This window comes from Astatotilapia calliptera, chromosome 7, assembly GCF_900246225.1.
Source record: "Astatotilapia calliptera chromosome 7, fAstCal1.2, whole genome shotgun sequence".
Taxonomy (NCBI): domain Eukaryota; kingdom Metazoa; phylum Chordata; class Actinopteri; order Cichliformes; family Cichlidae; genus Astatotilapia; species Astatotilapia calliptera.
In genome coordinates this window covers 14,384,233-14,400,624 of record NC_039308.1, presented here as the reverse complement: position 1 = coordinate 14,400,624, position 16,392 = coordinate 14,384,233, and the positions used below count along the sequence as shown (strand labels likewise).

The following is a 16,392-nucleotide window of genomic DNA, read 5'->3' as shown; positions in this document are numbered from 1 at the left end:
GGGACATCGTGTAATTGTTGTCCCTGGGACATCGTGTAAATGTTGTCCCAGGGACATCGTGTGATAGCTTGTAAATAATGGAATGAAAATTATTGATTGTTATTAACTTGTGAAAAAGAAGTGTAACAAATCCACATGTTATGTTCTTACACCCTTACAGAAACTGTGACTCCTTCACAATGTCAGGTAAATGTCAACTCATGTTGAATAATCAACCAATCAAGCCTTTTATTATCACATGCAATGTTACACGTACAACTGCAATGAAAATTTCACCCCCTTCTGACCATACATATATTGCTTAAACATCACATTGGGAAGACAGGTCGGAAACAGTTAGGAAGGTCAGAAAACAATTTAATTAATAGATGAGGGGAGAGGAGGAGAAAAAAGAACTACAACCAGACAAAGCTCCTAGAAGACTGAAATGGATGATGGTTGCAGCATGCAAAAAGAAAATGATATCTGTTGACTACAGCATATGCTTTCTCACAGATTACCTTGTGGGAGTAGCTGGACCAAACTCTATTGGTATTTCAAGTTTGAAATCCCTGTTTGACCAGACTAACATTTCAGATGAGGTACCTCTTGACATAAAAATCCTTTTATGTTGTCATAAAACTAATGTTAAATTCTGCTTTAAATACACTTTATTGTACAATTTACTTAATGAATCGTGTTCCTTAGTTCTGTTTTTATTTATATGTATTTATTTATTTGTTTTATAAGGTAATAGATGGCCTAATCTATTTGCAGTGTGAGGTATGTTGAAAAGCTTGTTTGATCATAATGACATAGCATGTTTACGTTTTTTGTAATGTATTTGAAAACATAGGTGTATTTATGTTATTTTTATAGAATTTCCCTCACATTTATCCAATACCAAGCCAAATCACTGGAAAAATTTTGGATGGGTCCACAAGAGCACAAAGTGCATACTTTTTGAAGGTATGACTTGGACTGTGGTAACTATGTTCTTATCACAAAGGGTTTATAAGTTGCCACTATAAACAAACAGCATTTTCCAAAATTGAAGCCTTGTCAGAAGAACCTGAAAAATACCTTTCTGAAACCTTTTCTGTGTAAAGACTTGTTCAAAAGCAATGCACACAGATTAAAACATTTCTGTCTTGGCCAACTGATAAAGAACACCAAAAATTGAGTGGTGCGTGTTGAGTCTGTGGTCTTGATTTGTTTTGTACACACTATAGAAATTAATTAATGTAAACCAAAAATGACACTTTCTATATGTTTGTGTATCTGCAGAATTAATTACAAGTCTCACCTGACAAGCTTTTGCAGTTTTGCAGTGTCATTCTTGACAGAAAAACATACTTGTCACATTATTTTTATTTCCAGAAAAACATCTTTCAGATGTATGAGAAATTGATTGGAGCCTGTCTGGAAAACGGCAGCCACTGGACCTTGTTTGTAAGTTGCACAGATTTTGCACTCTCTCTAGTGCATGATACTTTTCAGTGTCCCTCATTAGGAATTCTCAAGGCCCAAGCCTACCATAAAAACAAACAAACATTTCTTTGTTAATCTAATTCTTTTTGTTCTTTTTTTTTTTTTTTTTTCTTCGTCAATTATTAGTTTGCCCAATCTCTCATTGACGGTAAAACACAAGTGGAGGAGTACAACACTGAAATCACAAAGCTCAGGTCCCGACTTTGCCACTACTTATTTTCCTCAATAGGTAAAGATAAAATTAGCTGCCTTCTTTTTCTCTAACATTGGAAAATGTAACTTGTACTTAAACAAATTATATTTTGCAGATCGAACTAGGAAGTGCAGTCAGTGCTGGTGTGTGATTGCAGCCAAAGACCGGGTACACTATGACATGTCCTTAGCCATATAGATTGTTTATTTAATGGACTTTGTTCATTTGTTTTTTGTTTGTTTATTTCTTCTTCTTTTTTTTTTTTTAATTCACAGGTGCAGTGCCAGAAATGTGGTGCATACAAGCACATGCGTTGTTCAAAGTCTGTTTGTGGCATCTGTATCTTCTGTGAGAGTAAGTCACAATATAACTAAACAACGTCCAAAAATGTTTAAAGTGAATTTTTTTTTCGTAATTTTGCCTTTGCACACCAGGACTGTGTTATTAAAGTGGACGTTTCAAGATCCAGTTTTTACACAAAACTATTTTAGACATAACTGTGTCGTATTGTGGGGATTTCTCTTCACAATTAAATTGATATAGTGCTGTTTATATCATTCTTCTTTATGTAACAGCACAGTGCAGCACAGCAGAGGGAAAGGAGTTGTGCAGCATAGTGGGTGGCTATACAGGAGGAGCAATAGAAGTAGCCAGTGAAGAATGTCATCAGGGAAAGCATCAGGCAGCGAATGACAAAGGAAAAGTTCCTAAGGGAGAGAACATCTGCAGCAAATCGACAAGTAACAGTGAGATAGGAAGACTGACAGTCAGAGATGAAGGTACACAGACTGAAGACAAAGAAAAAGAAACAGAAGTATACGGCACAAGTCTGAGTACAGATAATGCTGCTGCTGATGATGTTGACAGGATCGATGCAGATACAGAATTCCAAACTGATTCAGAAGGAACTAGTACAGTTTACAGAGTGCATGGTCGCTTATCTGTACCAAGCTCAAAAAAGAAAACCTACACAATAACAGAAGACGAGATCAAGCGCAGAATCAACGCAGAGAACATGTCAGTTCATGTTTTCAGAGGTTTGATTGGGGTAGGTATACATTTCGTGATTTTGATGTCACCTGAAATAAATCCGGGTTACTCGTATCAATGAAGTGACAATGTGGCTGGAAATTGTGCATTTGCTGCAACACATACACAATTACACCATGTAAACAAAAGCATTTAACTTTGTGCGCGCGTGTGTGTCTCTCTCTGCTCTTTTGGTGTTTGCACTTTTTCTTTTTTAGGGCCGTAAAGCCAAACTGCCCGCAATGATTCTTGACAGGCCTAAGAAGGCCAAAACTAAAGTAACAGTGTTTAGTGTTCTGAGTGAAGAGGAGGCTGGGGAGCTAGCCCTCGGGTTTGCCGGAAGATTGGCCTGCGATGTCACAACAGACATGGTCTGTAAAGGCATCGACCATTCAAGTGCTGATATGACAAAGTAAGTTAGTAAAACAATATGAAAGTTGTATCTTTTTTGGTATTATTTGTCATTTCCCCGTATTTGGGTTATTGGTGTAACATTGTTAATCTTACTTTCTAATAACAGACAGACTCTTCTCAAAATCCAACACAATCTTAAACATGAGCTGACTGATTCCTCAACCTTCAGTTTGCTGACACACACCTTTGGCCCCGCTGCACTGGATTCTGTCATTTCATTCCTGTGTGAAAAACTTGATCTTGTTTCTTAAATAATGAAACCTTTTGTGACTTTTGTTTGTTCTGTAAATCAGAATCTTGAAAATTGTTCATTGTTGTTCTAAGTTTGTGTTAACTATTTGGCAAAAATGATTGGTTCCTAATCCAAACAGCATAATGACTGTTCTAACACATATCTTAAAAATGCTACAAAGAAAGAAAATTATCACATATGTTTCAATATGAATGTAATTGTGTCACACTCGGTTTGTAGTAGCTTTCCTGTTTTATTTTGAGTTTTGGTATGTTTACACTGTTATTTTTATTTCCCGTGTGTTCGTCTTCCCTTATTAGTTTTACTGTATTTAATTAGTCTGATTTAATAACTTATAATTATTTACTTTCCAGTGTGTATATATGCTCCTCGTTTGGATTATTGTTTGTTTGAATTCTGCCTGTCTTTTCTATTAAAGATTTGGACTTTTGGACTATTATTGGACCTCGTAGGTTTTTATTCTGTTCAATTGGTAATTGACTGGGTTTAATTTAGTGGCCTGGAAAACAGGCCGGAGGGGTCTGGTCATTTTAACCCCCTAAGACCCGAAATCTTCCATGGCATGCATTTTTAATTTCTCTTTGATATTTGGGCCGATTGGAACCCGATGAATGTAAAAAGAAAGAATTACCAGGTTTTGTTTTTTTTACCTAATTTTTGTTTCTGAGAAAAATGAGAGCCACATATGAGGACATTAATTTGAAATTTCGATAGAACAGTTGCAGTATAATGTCCTCATAACTGTATATCAGGCACTTGTTGATCAAGATTTAGTATTTTGGTCTAAATAACCCAAAATGTGATGTCCACATGTGTGGACGCCAGGCTGGAGTAAAGTGTTAGAGCTATTTATACCTATGTAAACTTTTATACACTGGTTTTTACCTGTCTTGTTTCAGAAAGGTTTAAAAGGGTAATGTCCACAGTTTATTTGTTTATTTATTTGTTTGAATTCAACATATTTTATTAAAGTAATTGAGCTTGAACACAGAAAAAACTGAATCAAATAATCATAAAATCAAATCACTTGCACTATACTGAAGTCTAATCTACTCTGAGCTAATGCCGGTTTCCAACACTAATGATCGGGTGAAGGAGAGAGATGAGGGTGTGCACGGCCACTGGTGCTCTTATCCCTGTTCTTTGTGATACAATCCAACAGGAAAGCAGTCAAACCCTTGGACATTAGCCAAGTTAACGTTCACAAATATATACACACAGAGGAACTCTGAGCCCCAATGTCAGCATTAGCACAAACATGCCACTTCATACCAAATCTCAGTGTGAGGTCAGGTGTTAGTCTCATTCCATTATTCTGGCTATATTTTCTTACTCATTACTATTAAACTTATACTTAAGACTAACTATTAACAAAATCACACCCCAATAACTCTGTTATTACACTTTGTATTTAATCATAAAAAGGCTGGATGTTGAAACCTTTTACTTCTATTTTGTATGAGCCAGGATTCTCAACAGCTGATACTCTATGTCCAAAAAGTGACAGGTATCGTTTTATGGAGCAAAAAACTTAAGAGCGCATATTTTATAAATAATACCAACAATTACAAATGCAGACCTTTAATAGTAATAAGTAATCCTTTATTTATAATGCATAGCAATATAAAAATAGTAACATATGAAAATATTACAATGGGCACAGATGAATTTGTATCAAAAACAGCAACCAAGCCAAAGTAATGAATAACACACATAAATAACAACTGCTTGAGAGACCAAACAATTTCTTTTCAACTGTTCCTTGGCAGAAAGTTAAGACAGCTATTCAGCTTTAGGTTTCAATAAACAGAAGTAATGGATGCAGTCCCTTTGAAATGTCACACAAAAGTCTACTTGTGCATATACTTAGCTTTAACTCTTCTCTTTTTTGTTTTGTATTCCAAAAGGTTTTCATTTTCTCCAGAGGATGTCTCTCTTTCAGTGGTTATCGACTGTTCACATTCATTTTCACAGACTGTTGGAATGTCGATGCTGGCCGAACGTTTCTTGCTAGAATACAATGGCCTAATTTTGCGTGCATTATCTGTCGTCTTTATTTCGTACTGGCATATACTTTTGCCTACTTGCCTACTTTTAAGATATTTGTATGCAGTTCATCTATCATTGGAGTAATACCCTCTGGAATGAATGCCCACTGTTTAACTGTGTCTAAAACAGCATTTAGTTTTCCAACTGCATCTTCTGTGCATTTTTTGTCTGTGCTTTCAACTACAGGAGTGTCATTCAAAGTTGATAGAGGACTTTTCAGAGAGTTTTTCATTTGTTTAAAATGGCTACAAGCCACCTTCAGGCAAGCACATGTGTTATAGTGAGAGAACGTACAACAAGTGCACTGAAGTGTCGCAGCCGATGCAAAAAAACACAGATTTCCAAACAAACTTGGCATTTTTATCACTTTCAAGTCCTCACAGTGTACAAAGTAATGCCTTTCTTTCACTGCAATTCTTGCCAAGGTAGAAATGTCTGTTTCCATGTTTGGATAGATGTCATTGTCAGCCTCTGCTAATTTTGCAAGTAACACTAGATGCTTGCAAAGAAGTCCTCGTAAGCCATATGTACAGTTGCAGTAGGACTCAACAGGGCAGACATCATACACCATGTCTTCTCTTGACTCAGATGGGACTTGATATGCATTAACTCCATGGCTGTTCTTGACTGTAATTTTAAGAGCCCAACCACTTTCCATCAGTCTTGAAGCAGAGTCTGAAACTTGAGACAAGGTGTCAGCAAACCTGTTTTTCATGCGGCCCACATCTTGCAGGGTTTTTATGACTGACAAGTAGTCGTCGGCCTTCCCTAGGAGCACTTCAATCAGATCATCCAGACGCCTATTCTTGTAGCCAGATAAAAACTGGTATTTCAGGCGGTGGAAAAATCTGAAAAACAGTTATTTGAAATGATTAGTAACTGTAATTGAAGGAATTTAAAGTTTTAATCAAGACTGTATTATTTTTTTAAAAATTGGAATACCTATTGCACACGTCTTTTATAAAGGAATGCTCTATGCCGGTTTAGCTGATTTAGGCAAATCCACCTACTCTGTTTTTTGTTGTGATAACATAAAAAACGCTGCTAGAATTTAAAGGATTTGCCTAAAACCTGTTCTGGCAATGACATGACGAACCTACTCAGTTTAGCCTCTTGGATTAAAGCATAATATCTTTTTTTCAGCAATACAATTGAATGAGGTCAAAATAATAAATCATACCTTTCAATCACATTGTTTGTTTCAGAACGAGCGTGACTGAAGCGACGGCCGTAGTCACACCACATGTGGCCAATGCCTTCCCAGTGCTTCTGAAAATACTGGCACACCAAAGGGTATTGCTTAAATGTCTGGCAGAACTCTGCTGATGTGGCTTTAAAGTCGTCCTCCTAAGAGAATTGGATGCAACAGAATATATTTCAATCCATTTAACAGACCTATTGAAATCTTTAATATTATGTATTGAAGCCCTTTTCCTTTTATTGAATAACATTAAGAATTTTAAGTTATTAATAATATGTCGTGTTTTTGTATTAAGAAGCAATTATTTCTTCCCTTACAATGGCTAAGAAGGAACACTAAACCTATAAGCATATTTGGTTTCAGCATCTGTCTGTGAAAGAATCCCACTCACAAGTTCTACTGCACAGTGGGTGACACAATGATGTTCTGCACAGCTTAAGTACTTGTTTTGATAAGCAAGATAAGAAGCCAGTTTTAGAAATTGTTTCAAAAATCTATTTTGTATCTCTCTGTAACTTTTTTTAGCAACTGAAAGTTATTATGCTCTTAGTGTAATCAAGAAATCAAAATGTGAAATAGACAAATTACACTTACAGATGTGCAAGCTTTCAGCTTACAAAAGAAAGAAATGATTTCATTTCTCTTTTGGGTGTTAGAAAGCCCATGGACCCCGGACTCTGATTTTGAAAGCCATCGATTAACAGCCTGTGAATGTAAGAGAAAAAAAGTTAATCTGGAGAGAGAGACAGAGGAGCAGCTGTACAAAAAGCATAAAAGAAAGCTGACGTCCAAAAATAACACTGGACAAGAGGACCTGTGCATTACAGAAATCAACCAGGCAAACATATTTTTAAATGTCAAAAAGAGCTTTGGGAAGCAGCCACCAGAAGATGAGTGCACTGTGGTCTTAAATGGATGGACATAGTCACTCAACATTTTATCCCTTTATATTCATTAACCTGAGTAGGTGAATATCACAATGAGGCAAATCATGACAACAGGACCCTGTTGTAAAAATGTGTTTCAGGTGCATCTTAGACAACGTGAAAAGAAAACAATGTGGTTTACCTGCAAGACATGGTACCAGCATAGAAGGATAGCTGACTCTGGAAAAACCTTCTGCAAAGCATTTATTTCCGCAAAGTCTTTGTCAACCATAAATGCTCTACAGAAAAAAAGAAAACACTAAATGAGATTAAACAGTATGAAAATGTTTTTGCTATCTCAAAGCACCACTTCAATGCCAAATTAAACATTTCAACTCACAAGTAGATATATAAAATACTGCATACAACCTATAGGAATAACTTTAACAACTGGAAAGGAAAGTTTTTTGCAGCCCATGCTGCAGCTATAGCATTAGATTCTGGCATGTTATAACTTTTTTGAAAAGGAATTATTTCAAAATCAATAGCTGTCAATGTATTATTTACCTCGGGGAAGTTGGGAAATGCTCACAAACTATTCCAAGAACAGTTTCCAGGGTTTTCTGACTTTCGTTGCTGACAATAGCATAGGCCACAGGGACTCCATGCCCATGATCATCTCTTACAACAAGTGTGAATAAGGGAAATGAATACTGGTTAACGCAGTGCGTGGTGTCAACAAATACTAACTGTTTTGCATAGTTCTCCATGTTTGATTTCATTACAGGTGTCTGCAAAACAATCATTAGTTCTTGGTCAGATGTGTATGGTTGATAGAAGAGAACATGTTCTTGATGTTTTCCATTAAGTAAGGTATGTACACTTTGACTGTGTCCACAGTTAAAGTGCTTCTTCCTCATCATGCAGGTTCTAACACTGTCAATGTCACGTGGTGTGACAAAATGCTCTCTGTTGTGAAGATCTCTGTGTCCATGTTCTTTGGCCCATTTATGACATTCGGTTAGTATGATGGCTGGCTTAGTTCCAAGGGAAAGCAGTTCCTCAATCTTCCTCCTCAAATCACTGGAAATATTGTTGAAATGTGCGTCTTTTGGGTCCGAAGGATCATGCCCATCATGCTTATCATATGTACGCTGCACGATGACTGTGTGGTCTTTCCAACATTTGAGTACTTTAAATGAAACATAGGCCTTACAGCCCACTGCTCTGTAGCTGTTTCGACTTTTTTTCCCAGCTCTGATGCAGTTGAATTTGTAATAGTCTCTTTTCCTGTCTTTACCTGAGGCAACATTTAAACATTTATAATGTCCATGAAGGGTTAATGAGTTCAATTTTTCTAACACAACACTGAATGGGTCCTCCTGGCATTGTGACACATGCACACAAAGTTGTGTGTCTTTTCCAGTTCTTTTTTTTTTCGTCATTCAGAACACTTCTTCTAATTATGTCGTCCATTTCTGGTGGAAAAATAACGAAGGTTTAATTAGTCAATATTCATTAATTCATTTTAACTTGTTGTGGGGTTTTTTGCAATACAATGTAAATATTAAATATAATATTAAAAAAAAAATATATATAAAATAATATAAAACAAACAGGGGCTAAAAGAAGCTAAACTTTCATATGGTATGTCTCTGGCAACTTTAACATGATGTCCCAGGGACAACATCTACACGATGTCCCAGGGACAACATTTACGCGATGTCCCAGGGACAACATTTACGCGATGTCTCAGGGACAACATTTACGCGATGTCCCAGGGACAACATCTACGCGATGTCTCAGGGACAACATTTACGCGATGTCCCAGGGACAACATCTACGCGATGTCTCAGGGACAACATCTACGCGATGTCCCTGGGACAACATTTACGCGATGTCCCAGGGACAACATTTACGCGATGTCTCAGGGACAACATTTACGCGATGTCCCAGGGACAACATCTACGCGATGTCCCTGGGACAACATTTACGCGATGTCTCAGGGACAACATTTACGCGATGTCCCAGGGACAACATTTACGCGATGTCCCAGGGACAACATTTACGCGATGTCTCAGGGACAACATTTACGCGATGTCCCAGGGACAACATCTACGCGATGTCCCTGGGACAACATTTACGCGATGTCTCAGGGACAACATTTACGCGATGTCCCAGGGACAACATCTACGCGATGTCCCTGGGACAACATTTACGCGATGTCCCAGGGACAACATTTACGCGATGTCCCAGGGACAACATTTACGCGATGTCTCAGGGACAACATTTACGCGATGTCTCAGGGACAACATTTACGCGATGTCTCAGGGACAACATTTACGCGATGTACCAGGACAAATTTGTAAATTTCTGGATTACTGTTAATCTCCATAGAATCAAGAACTCATGTCCAGTTTCACAGCTATGGACCAGTTAATTATGTTTCCAGGTGATAGTTTGATTCATAGATTCAGCACACAACCATAAGTCTAGGCCTTTTAGTCCAGATTCTCTTCACTTATGTTTGTAAAATGATCAGGGAAGCTACTGCAATTTTGCCTGACCCAACCCCCGGGCCACGAAACACCCAAAAAGTTGGACTTGTGTCAAGCCAGCCTCCAATTCGAGACTTGCAGTCAAGCCAGCCTCCAGTTTGTTTTACGTTCCCTGTGTATTCAAAGTAGTACGGGAATGGATGTGGAAACCGGATTTCAAAATAAAAGCCAACTTCGAGTGAATTAACAGATATGTTAAGAACATAATAACATATAATTTAGGCTTTTTTTTTTTTTTACAAACTCTAATGTTAGATCTATATGACACAGCCTTGTACCCTAATTGTGCCCTGTCACTATCAAGGCCATCTTATTTTGGATTTCAAAGTAAAAGCCCTGTGAATCTTCATTTTTGAACTACTCTTTCAATGACTTAATAATGCTCTTAAAAGCAAAAGTCGTATTTCCAAATACTATTTGAACTTTATATCAACACTTTCCAACCACAGTCTTTTTACAGTGATACCATATCAATATCAAGTCAGTCTGATTTTGCCTTTCATAGTAATGGCCCTTTGAAATTGTCCATAATTGACTTAATCTTCTAACGATTCAAAATGCTCTAAAATGAAAAATTCTTGTTTCCACAGGGTAACTCCACCTTAGATCAACAGTATACAGCCCCACAGTGATACCATATCAATATCAAGTCATTCTGATTATGCCTTCCAAAATAAAAGACTTTTTAAATTGTCCATAATTGACCTAACTTTCAGTGATTTCAAAATGCTCTAAAATGGAAATTTCCTGTTTCCACAGGGTAATTCCACTTTAGATCAACAGTATACAGCCCCACAGTGATACCATATTAATATCAAGTCATTCTGATTTTGCCTTCCAAAGTAAAAGCCTTTTCAAATTGTCCACAATTGACCTAACTTTCAGTGATTTCAAAATGCTCTAAAATGGAAATTTCGTGTTTCCACAGGATAATTCTACTCCAGATCAACAGTATACAGCCCCACAGTGATACCATATCAATATCAAGTCATTCTGATTTTGCCTTCCAAAATAAAAGACTTTTCAAATTGCCAAGATACGACCTACTCTTTTAAAGATTTCAAAATGCTCTAAAAGTGAAAATTGCTGTTTCCACAGGATAATTTCACTTTAGGTCAACAGTATACAACCTCACGATGTTACCATATCAATTTCAAGTAATTCTGATTATGCCTTCCAAAATAATGGCCTGTTGAAAATGCCCATAATTTACCTAACTTTCAGTGATTTCAGAATGCTCTAAAAAGGAAGATTTCAGTTTCCACAGGGTAATTCCACTTTAGATCAACAGTATACAACCTCACGATGTTACCATGTCAATTTCAAGTCAGTCTGATTTTGCTTTTCAAAATAAAAGCTTTTTCAATTTGCCCATATATGACTTACTCTTGGAGCGAATTCAAAATGCTCTAAGATGGAAAATTGCTGTTTCCACAGCATAATTCCACTTTAGATCAATAGTATCCAACCCCACAGTGATACCATATCAATATCAAATCAGTCTGATGTTGCCTTCCAAAATAAAAGACTTTTCAAATTGCCGATATACGACCTACTCTTTTAAAGAATTCAGAACGCTCTAAAAATGAAACTTGCTCTTTCCACAGGATGAATCCATGTTAGATCAAAAGTGTACATCCACACCATGGTACTACTTCAATTTCAAGTCATTCTGATTTTGCCTTCCAAAATAATGGCCTGTTGAAAATGCCAATAACTTACCTAACTTTCAGTGATTTCGGAATGCTCTAAAAAGGAAATTTTCTGTTTCCACAGAATAATTTCACTTTAAATCAACAGTATACAACCCCACAGAGATACGATGTTAAGATCAAGTCACTCTGATTTTGCCTTCCAAAATAAAAGTATTTTCAAATTGCCCGTAGACGACCTACTCGTTTAACGATTTCAAAATGCTCTTAAATTGAAAGATGCTGTTTCCACAGGATAATTCCACTTTAGATCAACAGTATCCAACCCGACAGTAAAACCATGTAAATTTCATGTTGGTCTGATTTCGCCTTTCAAATTAATGGCCCGTCGAATTTGTCCATATGTGATATACTCTTTCAATTATTTCAGAATGTTTTAAAAATGAAAATTGCTGTTTCAACACATATTGGGTTTTCATTTTGAAAAGCAAAATCAGACTCAATTGATTATGACAGAATTGAATCATAAAGATGATGTAAAAGGAAGCTGAAATTGCCACTAGGTTGTAATTGATAGTACGTTTATATTTTAAGTCTGTGGAAACAGCATCTTTCAATTTAAGAGCATTTTGAAATCGTTAAACGAGTAGGTCGTCTACGGGCAATTTGAAAATACTTTTATTTTGGAAGGCAAAATCAGAGTGACTTGAAATTGAAGTAGTACCATGGTGTGGATGTACACTTTTGATCTAACATGGATTCATCCTGTGGAAAGAGCAAGTTTCATTTTTAGAGCGTTCTGAATTCTTTAAAAGAGTAGGTCGTATATCGGCAATTTGAAAAGTCTTTTATTTTGGAAGGCAACATCAGACTGATTTGATATTGATATGGTATCACTGTGGGGTTGGATACTATTGATCTAAAGTGGAATTATGCTGTGGAAACAGCAATTTTCCATCTTAGAGCATTTTGAATTCGCTCCATGAGTAAGTCATATATGGGCAAATTGAAAAAGCTTTTATTTTGAAAAGCAAAATCAGACTGACTTGAAATTCACATGGTAACATCGTGAGGTTGTATACTGTTGATCTAAAGTGGAATTACCCTGTGGAAACTGAAATCTTCCTTTTTAGAGCATTCTGAAATCACTGAAAGTTAGGTAAATTATGGGCATTTTCAACAGGCCATTATTTTGGAAGGCATAATCAGAATTACTTGAAATTGATATGGTAACATCGTGAGGTTGTATACTGTTGACCTAAAGTGAAATTATCCTGTGGAAACAGCAATTTTCACTTTTAGAGCATTTTGAAATCTTTAAAAGAGTAGGTCGTATCTTGGCAATTTGAAAAGTCTTTTATTTTGGAAGGCAAAATCAGAATGACTTGATATTGATGTGGTAACATCGTCAGGTTGTATACTGTTGACCTAAAGTGAAATTATCCTGTGGAAACAGCAATTTTCACTTTTAGAGCATTTTGAAATCTTTAAAAGAGTAGGTCGTATCTTGGCAATTTGAAAAGTCTTTTATTTTGGAAGGCATAATCAGAATGACTTGATATTAATATGGTATCACTGTGGGGCTGTATACTGTTGATCTGGAGTGGAATTATCCTGTGGAAACACGAAATTTCCATTTTAGAGCATTTTGAAATCACTGAAAGTTAGGTCAATTGTGGACAATTTGAAAAGGCTTTTACTTTGGAAGGCAAAATCAGAATGACTTGATATTAATATGGTATCACTGTGGGGCTGTATACTGTTGATCTAAAGTGGAATTACCCTGTGGAAACAGGAAATTTCCATTTTAGAGCATTTTGAAATTGTTCCAGGATCAAGTCAGATATGGGCAGTTTGAAAATGCTTTTATTTTTGAAAGCAAAATCAGAATGACTTGATATTGATGTGGTAACATCGTGAGGTTGTATACTGTTGACCTAAAGTGAAATTATCCTGTGGAAACAGCAATTTTCACTTTTAGAGCATTTTGAAATCTTTAAAAGAGTAGGTCGTATCTTGGCAATTTGAAAAGTCTTTTATTTTGGAAGGCATAATCAGAATGACTTGATATTGATATGGTAACATCGTGAGGTTGTATACTGTTGACCTAAAGTGAAATTATCCTGTGGAAACAGCAAAATTCTTTTTAAGAACATTTTGAAATCGTTAAAAAAGTAGGTCGTATATATGCTCAATTTGAAAGGGCATTTATTTTGGAAGGCATAATCAGAATGACTTGATATTGATATGGTATCACTGTGGGGCTGTATACTGTTGATCTAAGGTGGAATTACCCTGTGGAAACAGGAATTTTCCATTTTAGAGCATTTTGAAATTGTTCCAGGATCAAGTCAGATATGGGCAGTTTGAAAATGCTTTTATTTTTGAAAGCAAAATCAGAATGACTTGATATTGATATGGTAACATCGTGAGGTTGTATACTGTTGAACTAAAGTGAAATTATCCTGTGGAAACAGCAAAATTCTGTTTAAGAACATTTTGAAATCGTTAAAAAAGTAGGTCGTATATATGCTCAATTTGAAAGGGCATTTATTTTGGAAGGCATAATCAGAATGACTTGATATTGATATGGTATCACTGTGGGGCTGTATACTGTTGATCTAAGGTGGAATTATCCTGTGGAAACAGGAAATTTCCATTTTAGAGCATTTTGAAATTGTTCCAGGATCAAGTCAGATATGGGCAGTTTGAAAATGCTTTTATTTTTGAAAGCAAAATCAGAATGACTTGATATTGATATGGTAACATCGTGAGGTTGTATACTGTTGAACTAAAGTGAAATTATCCTGTGGAAACAGCAAAATTCTTTTTAAGAACATTTTGAAATCGTTAAAAAAAGTAGGTCGTATATATGCTCAATTTGAAAGGGCATTTATTTTGGAAGGCATAATCAGAATGACTTGATATTGATATGGTATCACTGTGGGGCTGTATACTGTTGATCTAAGGTGGAATTACCCTGTGGAAACAGGAATTTTCCATTTTAGAGCATTTTGAAATCACTGAAAGTTAGGTCAATTGTGGACAATTTCAAAAGGCTTTTACTTTGGAAGGCAAAATCAGAATGACTTGACATTGATATGGTATCACTGTGGGGCTGTATACTGTTGATCTAAGGTGGAATTACCCTGTGGAAACAGGAATTTTCCTTTTTAGAGCATTTTGAAATCACTGAAAGTTAAGTCAATTATGGACAATTTGAAAAGGCTTTTATTTTTGAGAGCAAAATCAGAATGACTTGATATTGATATGGTATCACTGTGGGGCTGTATACTGTTGATCTAAAGTGGAATTACCCTGTGGAAACAGGAATGTGCCATTTTAGAGCATTTTGAAATTGTTCCAGGAGCAACTCAGATATGGGCAGTTTGAAAATGCTTTTATTTTTTAAAGCAATATCAGAATGTTTTGATATTGATATGGTAACATCGTGAGGTTGTATACTGTTGATCTGGAGTGGAATTACCCTGTGGAAACAGGAAATTTCCATTTTAAAACATTTTGAAATCACTGAAAGTTAGGTCAATTATGGACAATTTAAAAAGGCTTTTATTTTGGAAGGCATAATCAGAATGACTTGATATTGATATGGTATCACTGTGGGGCTGTATACTGTTGATCTAAGGTGGAATTACCCTGTGGAAACAAGAATTTTTCATTTTAGAGCATTTTGAATCGTTAGAAGATTAAGTCAATTATGGACAATTTCAAAGGGCCATTACTATGAAAGGCAAAATCAGACTGACTTGATATTGATATGGTATCACTGTAAAAAGACTGTGGTTGGAAAGTGTTGATATAAAGTTCAAATAGTATTTGGAAATACGACTTTTGCTTTTAAGAGCATTATTAAGTCATTGAAAGAGTAGTTCAAAAATGAAGATTCACAGGGCTTTTACTTTGAAATCCAAAATAAGATGGCCTTGATAGTGACAGGGCACAATTAGGGTACAAGGCTGTGTCATATAGATCTAACATTAGAGTTTGTAAAAAAAAAAAAAAAGCCTAAATTATATGTTATTATGTTCTTAACATATCTGTTAATTCACTCGAAGTTGGCTTTTATTTTGAAATCCGGTTTCCACATCCATTCCCGTAATACTTTGAATACACAGGGAACGTAAAACAAACTGGAGGCTGGCTTGACTGCAAGTCTCGAATTGGAGGCTGGCTTGACACCAGTAAAGTTGGGGAACGCTGGTCTAGAGAACACTGGTTAGCTAATGCTGTGGTCAAGTAGCCTATCGCTAGCAAGCAAACAGCAAGCCAAGTGAGGAACATATGTATAATGCTTACCGTTTATTAAAGGAAAGTATCCTAAATTGACTTCAAATTCGGCGGACAGGCGGCGGTTTTTCGCTTCTTCACTTGTATTTCGAAATACTCGAAGGCGGGTATTTCGAAGTCGCAAAGGAATGACGTCACAAGAAGGTGATTGGTCACTTGCAATGTTGAACCTGGAACAACATTAATTATGATGATGTAGGAACAATGCTGACACGAGGAAATCAGATCGTCCAAAATGTTCACAGTGGTTTAAGAAATATTCATGTCCTGAAGTTAAAGGATATATCAGTGTATCCCTTCAATGCACTGAATCCCTGTGTCGAAAGCTTTACCTTTTGCTCTGTGCCAAAAAAAAGAATAAAAACGTATATTAGGCACACTACCAGTCACGGTTACATA

At 36.2% G+C, this 16,392-nt stretch overlaps 2 protein-coding genes across 7 annotated transcripts; one reads left to right on the top strand and one right to left on the bottom strand.

Moving 5' to 3' along the window:
- The first annotated feature begins 40 nt into the window (after positions 1 to 40).
- Positions 41 to 3,745, top strand: LOC113025488 (uncharacterized). 3 transcript variants are annotated; one of them, XM_026173284.1, is made up of 11 exons: positions 126 to 186; positions 496 to 581; positions 730 to 762; positions 859 to 948; positions 1,360 to 1,431; positions 1,597 to 1,699; positions 1,779 to 1,831; positions 1,939 to 2,017; positions 2,239 to 2,711; positions 2,911 to 3,104; positions 3,213 to 3,745. In XM_026173284.1, the coding sequence occupies exons 1-11, from the start codon at positions 141 to 143 to the stop codon at positions 3,355 to 3,357; spliced, it is 1,374 nt and encodes a 457-aa protein (XP_026029069.1). In that variant the 5' UTR covers positions 126 to 140; the 3' UTR covers positions 3,358 to 3,745. The 3 variants fall into 3 exon arrangements, with proteins under 3 accessions (XP_026029070.1, XP_026029068.1, XP_026029069.1); XM_026173285.1 differs by lacking the exon at positions 496 to 581 and having other exon boundaries at positions 41 to 186; XM_026173283.1 differs by having other exon boundaries at positions 119 to 581.
- A 593-nt stretch (positions 3,746 to 4,338) lies between these two features.
- Positions 4,339 to 16,209, bottom strand: LOC113025487 (uncharacterized). 4 transcript variants are annotated; one of them, XM_026173279.1, is made up of 6 exons: positions 16,003 to 16,209; positions 8,043 to 8,953; positions 7,678 to 7,774; positions 7,204 to 7,314; positions 6,589 to 6,755; positions 4,339 to 6,256 (listed from the first exon to the last, which is right to left on the bottom strand). In XM_026173279.1, the coding sequence occupies exons 2-6, from the start codon at positions 8,918 to 8,920 to the stop codon at positions 5,440 to 5,442; spliced, it is 2,070 nt and encodes a 689-aa protein (XP_026029064.1). In that variant the 5' UTR covers positions 8,921 to 8,953; positions 16,003 to 16,209; the 3' UTR covers positions 4,339 to 5,439. The 4 variants fall into 4 exon arrangements, with proteins under 4 accessions (XP_026029064.1, XP_026029067.1, XP_026029065.1 ...); XM_026173282.1 differs by lacking the exon at positions 8,043 to 8,953; XM_026173280.1 differs by lacking the exon at positions 8,043 to 8,953 and having other exon boundaries at positions 7,204 to 7,774.
- Positions 16,210 to 16,392: the final 183 nt, after the last annotated feature.

Bases quoted from the DNA above. Each gene is read 5' to 3' on its own strand.
- LOC113025487 (XM_026173279.1), bottom strand. From the start codon at position 8,920: ATGACGAAAAAAAAAAGAACTGGAAAAGACACACAACTTTGTGTGCAT. The intron at 7,775-8,042 runs GTAAATAATACA...TTTTTTCTGTAG, and splicing joins CATTTCCCAACTTCCCCGAG to AGCATTTATGGTTGACAAAG. The intron at 6,257-6,588 runs GTATGATTTATT...ACTGTTTTTCAG, and splicing joins ACAAACAATGTGATTGAAAG to ATTTTTCCACCGCCTGAAAT.
- LOC113025488 (XM_026173283.1), top strand. From the start codon at position 369: ATGAGGGGAGAGGAGGAGAAAAAAGAACTACAACCAGACAAAGCTCCT. The intron at 582-729 runs GTACCTCTTGAC...TTGTTTTATAAG, and splicing joins AGACTAACATTTCAGATGAG to GTAATAGATGGCCTAATCTA. The intron at 1,832-1,938 runs GTACACTATGAC...TTTAATTCACAG, and splicing joins TGATTGCAGCCAAAGACCGG to GTGCAGTGCCAGAAATGTGG.